The sequence below is a fragment of the Hevea brasiliensis genome, chromosome 16, assembly GCF_030052815.1.
Source record: "Hevea brasiliensis isolate MT/VB/25A 57/8 chromosome 16, ASM3005281v1, whole genome shotgun sequence".
Lineage (NCBI taxonomy): Eukaryota > Viridiplantae > Streptophyta > Magnoliopsida > Malpighiales > Euphorbiaceae > Hevea > Hevea brasiliensis.
Genome location: NC_079508.1, coordinates 7,848,417 through 7,854,258, shown reverse-complemented (window position 1 = coordinate 7,854,258; position 5,842 = coordinate 7,848,417). Strand labels below are relative to the sequence as shown.

Sequence of the window (5,842 nt, the reverse complement as noted above, 5' to 3'; positions counted from 1 at the left end):
ACTTTAGTCCGTCAAAGTCTTATATTCTTCACTAATGATACCATTGGGACAATAACCGGGACTAAAGTGCTTTAGTAATTAACCCTCCAGAAAATAATGCAGTACCTGCCCCAATGCTTGCAGGGAAAGTGCTCTAAGAACTCCTTCTACCAAATCCACGGGCAAATCTCTCCTACAACCAAAAGCCAATAAAGTCAGAATAAACTTGTAATGACAGCGCAAGCAGCTCCATTTGGTACAACTTTCATTAATATCAACCTTAGTGCAGCAGGAAACTGTGGGAGCACATGATGGACAGCACAATCCAGGTATCCTGCAGCCTTCAAGAAAATATCAATGGATGCCCGCCTGCTCTCTGTCCCAAGAGAAAGAAAAACAAAACTTATGTAAAATGGAAAAGAAATTTAAGTGGTGCATGAGAAAAGAATGAGAAAAGAGAAGAAAGAGGAGATAACATATAGAAATGATGAAATTAGAGGAAAGAAGGTTATTGAAAAAAAATTAATGGAGGAATAGAATAGAAAAGAAAGATTCATGTTACTCCAATTCTTCCATAAGTACTCTTCAATGTGTCTTTATATGGGAACCAAGTCAACTACAACATCAGAAATAAAAATAAAACCTAATAAAAAAAATCCCAATTAAATTTAAAGGATTTAAGTAAAAATATCCCTAACTAAAATTAATTCCCTAAATTAGTGTTGGTTCAACCTATCTAATTATGGCATAATAATTGTCTACAAAACAAAAATAAAATACTCGGCTGAAATTTACACTCCAACAGAAATAGCAGCTTCTTTTTTTTTTTTTCTTCATTGACTACCACACTGGTTGGAAATTTTTGAAGATCTGCAACTATGTAGATCATACTTATTTTATGAATGTTTAATATGATGCTTTGACACCTGTACTTGCAGTTCTGCTTTTTCTACTGACTAGTTAGGAACTTAAGTTGCTCTTCATAACAATTATTGCCTTGTGTTGTGCATTAAAACCCATCAGACAAACTGAAATTCAAGGACTAAGAACAGTATAGCACTGAGGAAAGAAAGGAGAAATCCAGAAAGAGGAAAGGGCAACAAAGAAGGGAAAGAAAGAGAAGGAATATTGAGGAACAAATTAATCTTTATTGAGATTTCTCATATGCCTTGCAAAGAAAACCAGGGTCTCCTTTATTCAATCATTCAGTTACAACCCAAGACAACCAACTGCTTGTAACAGATGTAAATAATTGAACTAACTTTCTGCCAAAAGCAACTAAAAAGTAAATATTAATCCAAGCACACCCTCATCTGCTGACAGCTTAAAAAACTGATTGCTAATTGATGCTAACACCTTGCATCATCTTCCTGAATGAAATTCTTGAGAAGAAAAGAAAGTTGACATGTTGTTTGAGATCATCCTTCCTTCTTGAGGAAAAAAGTTCATAAGTGAAACCAAATTTAGTACCACAAAATTGAAATTTTTAGCTGGAAACCTCAATCATAAATATGCATGCTTGAAGAAAATCTAATTGAAAACACTCTGTTAAAAGAGATACTGAATAATGGACTGAAAACAGTAAATTTTTACAATATGACTTTTTAATCTAGCTCAATATTTGTTCATTATCAAACTGGAGCAGCTATTTCAGTAGGAAGCCAAACTTATTCCTAGAACCAACTCCAGTTCATATCCCAAAGCTGCCTATTCCCTACTAAGAACAACTGACCTTAGAATGGATTTGATCATTTCTAGTTTTGAAGGTACCCGACAAATTCTTAAATACCCTGATGGACCAATTACAACCAAACCAACTAATCATGATAACTAAACTCAGATTAACAAACTCAGACCAGGTCAAATAATATACAGTCAAGTTTTCTAGGTAAACTAATCTTTGATTGGGTTGGATCATCTCCAGTTCTGAAGGTCTACCAAACAGGTCACCTGATTGATTTAGAACCACCTTAATCAAACCAACTAGTCTAGTGACTACTCTTGTCCAGTTCTGAAAACATTTGAAACTCACAAGAAAGCCCTGTCAAAAATTGTAGCATCCCTACTGACTTGCAATCTAGATTGTATAATCCAGTTTATGGATCATGAGTGATTCGAAATGTCAAAACTAACATTCCGAGATACAACAATCATGAGTAGAGAATCAAACAATCTCAGTCACACAAATATCAGATAATTTAGTTATTATTATGATGCAAATTTTGAGATCTGGATTTCTTTTACATAGCATTTACACAGTTAAAATAACATTTTTAATTGAAATAATTTATTATACTTACAGGATATTAGAAAATTTGTCCAGTCATTCTTATTTCATTCCAAAACATAATATTTTGCATATTTTTTATTGCATATGCAATCCTAAATAACTGTTTTGTATTATGGATAATTTTATTTTCTGTAGGGCTTAAGACTTCATTATTACATATCAAATGCTAATATGATTTTTTTTTTTTTTTGGAAAAAAAAATGTCATATTAGCAACTTGAGAATTTTAGCATGACTAAACGAGTTTGACAACAATTGACACAAATATGAAAAAATTGTGTATAAGATTGACAAGATTAACATGATCGAATATAATTGGAAATAGAATCAAAGATTTGAATTTTTTTTCTGGGTTATTAGCGTATCAGATTATTACTTTTAGTCTGATATATAGATCAATCTATTGCTACTGATGACATTGAGTATGCAAATTAATTAATTGCAAAAATTTTGTAGGCTTAATCAGAAATATGAAATATAGCCTGCTGTGTGCCAGCACTTAGTCTCCCAAGGCCCAATATCCAAACAAAGGAAAAATTCAACATTCAAAGAAGAGAAAGAAACTAATTCTAGGAAAAGTTTAGGAACATTAAAATTTTTAAAGTTTAACATTACAAGATAGAGCAGGATTTATCTGGGCAAAAAAAAAAGTTGGATACAAATGAACATATAGTTCACATGCAGCACATATTTAATATTTTGCTGTAAATACCTACCTGCTGATACTTTTGGCTGATAACCATCAGCGGATATTCTTGGAAGAAGTAACAAGTTTGCCTGTGATAGTAATAGCATTGCCATTAAGTGCAAAACTGACAACACCTCATACCATGCATTAGACATGGCTGTTTCCTGCAAAATTACAATTACATATCAAATCCGCCATTCTTCAATGCATATGAATGGAACTACAAGCTGGATGAAATAAAAGAAAATGGCAAAGGAATCCTATTAATAGATAATAAATGGTAAACTGTCTCACTCTCCCACCTCTGTGTCATCCTCTTGATTTATCCACACAAACTGCAGCTTGTGTTGTAGATGGCTTCCATCTTTAACTAATCCCAAAAGAACAGGCAAGTAATCTTCAAGAGCCTGATGAAGATCAGCCAAAGTTGAACCTCCTTCGAACACAAAATTAGTTTGAAATATGAATAACCGAATCCACTACCAATCTACTATGATAGGCACATCTAAGTTTCTTACAACCTACCATGCTGGGTAGCACTTTTTCTCTTTGTTCTTGTGACTGTTGGTGCTTCTTGGCCAGCCATAACTACAATTCGGGTTCTTAAAGCTGATAAACGTTCCACTAAATTCGTTGACAAGTGATCACCAAGTGACACAGAGACATCAACAGCTTTTGGTATCCGAAAACCAGGTATATAAACAAAAACTTCCCCTATACTTCCTGGTCTCCTTCTGTTTCCACCAGAATCCTTCGGTGTAGACACTAGGCACCCCATTTTCTAAAATTACTATACCAATCCAAGTGATAAAAAGTCAATAACCCAAATAAAAGAGAGTTATTTGGCATATAGAAACTTGCTCACAAAGAACAGCAGTGATTCAAAAACACAGAACAGGTTAGCTAGTGATTCCAATGATATGAAAATAATTCAAACAATCAAGTTCAAAGAATGTAGTCAAAAATCACAAGGGAAAGTCGAGGACAACCACTAAGCAAACCATAAAGAGAACTAAATAAATGTCCCAACCAACAAAGCAAAAGTTGCAGGTCATTCACGAGCAACATCCAAAGACCCACCAGAACTCTCCAAAAGCTTTAGAAATTGATGGCCTATATAACATATAAATACATAAATATAATTACGTGTGTATATTACTAATGAACATAAGATACACCATCTGACCTTTTCTCTTATCAAAAGGTTAGCTGATGGGTCACACCTTCTAGTAATTTCAGAGAAATTTCTGCAGAGAAAAATGGGAAAATATTAAATAATGGTAGAGGTAGGAGAACCCATAAAAGCAGATGAATCACAAGTAAAGCATGACACTTAACACTTTACTTTCCTTCCCATTCTGAAAGACGTAAAGTGTGGTAAAGCATTCATATGAACTAAACTCAGACATTAACCAGTGTGCTTTCCCACCTCACATGAAATTTCAAAAGAAAAATGTGAAAGTTAAGGAATTCAGGCTCAAGAGCTTTCAATCAGAAGCTGCTCAAATAGTAGGTTAGGCCAGAAAGCAGATTAAAAACACAAGTGGGTTTTATACCAAAATAAGCAATATGTAAAGAAAAGCATCTCTTCCTTTTCCACTGTACTCCATATTGACTAAAGTAAAGATCTAATCTGGGCATAATAAACAAATGCCCAAAAACTTTCGAAGATGATGGCGGGTTCAAAGCTAGCTAATTCAACAAAGTTTGTTGATTACGCATGGTATAGATAATAAAGACTGCAAGAAAAGGTTTCATAAAGTTTCTAAGCAACCAAACAAGCAAAACTTGTGAAGAGAAATTGGGAAAATAACGTAATTGAAGACTCTTACCTGTGCAGTCAAATTTCAACTAAATACTGAAGCAGATAGAGAGTGGAAGCTGAAATCGAAAACCCATGAACCATATTAGAAAAAAAAAAAAAAATGAATGTAAAGAGCTGTAAATTTCAAATTCATGAAGAAAAACTCATTGGAGAGAGAGCAGAGAAAGAGAGAGCCTTTTAGAAGGTTCGATTGAAGATGGAATATTAAATGAAGAAAGAAAGCATAGAAATGGAAAGGAAACTTTTTAATGACAAAAGCCCTCTCTCATATTTTAATACTTAATTAATTAATTGTTAAGTATAATTAGATTCTTGCGTTGTACTGGGCGGCTCAGTCTCAGCCCCAGCGCCCTTCCTTTCTCTAATATTCTTATTTTATATTTTGATTTTTTTTTAATTTTATTCTAAATTAGTTTATTTACTATTTTATAATTTTTTTTTTAAATAAAAAATCTTTATTTCAATTATTAATTTTAGTCAAAATTTTTTATTTCATCAATTTAATCATAAATTATTTTAATTTATTTTAATTTTTAGTAATAAATTTAATTAAAAATAATTAAACTCATCAATAGATAAAAATAATTTAAATTTTTCATTCATTATCAATTTTAATTATTTTTTATAATTTTCTTAATTTATTCAATAATTTATTATTTTCATTAATTTTAATAAATTTTATATTAATAAAAAAAATTAATAAATAAATAATATATTTAACATCATTAACTTAATTTTTAATTTTTCTATTTTTTTCGATTTATATTTTTAATTTATATATTTCTTAATATCTTATTTCAAATTTAAGTAAAAAATATTAAATATTTAAATATAAAACATAAATAAATAATATAAATAAAATAAAAGCAATTATAAATTTCAAAATGATATAAAAATTAATTAAAATAATATTTTTACCAATTTGATAATATCTACTAAATTCGATATAAAAAAAGGATTTCCTAAAGTAAATATTTAAGTTATTTTTATCAATTAAATAATTCAATTAATCTAATTACTAAAATTAAAGCTAATGTGAAAATTTGAGGATAAATTAATAA

At 30.8% G+C, this 5,842-nt stretch overlaps 1 protein-coding gene across 4 annotated transcripts in view; it reads right to left on the bottom strand.

Moving 5' to 3' along the window:
• LOC110651364 (uncharacterized) overlaps positions 1-5,022 on the bottom strand; it is a 22,959-nt gene extending 17,937 nt beyond the window's left edge. The window contains exons 1-8 of one of the 4 annotated variants that reach the window (XM_021806674.2): positions 4,789-5,008; positions 4,143-4,203; positions 3,946-4,069; positions 3,482-3,746; positions 3,259-3,392; positions 2,985-3,120; positions 259-355; positions 106-172 (exon numbers count right to left, since the gene is read on the bottom strand). In XM_021806674.2, the coding sequence (XP_021662366.2) occupies positions 106-172; positions 259-355; positions 2,985-3,120; positions 3,259-3,392; positions 3,482-3,734 (687 nt within the window). In that variant the 5' untranslated portion in view covers positions 3,735-3,746; positions 3,946-4,069; positions 4,143-4,203; positions 4,789-5,008. Of the gene's footprint in view, positions 1-105; positions 173-258; positions 356-2,984; positions 3,121-3,258; positions 3,393-3,481; positions 3,747-3,945; positions 4,070-4,142; positions 4,204-4,294; positions 4,365-4,788 lie in introns of those variants that run through there. The other 3 variants (XM_058138749.1, XM_021806673.2, XM_021806675.2) reach the window with 3 other exon arrangements.
• Between the last annotated feature and the right edge of the window lie 820 nt (positions 5,023-5,842).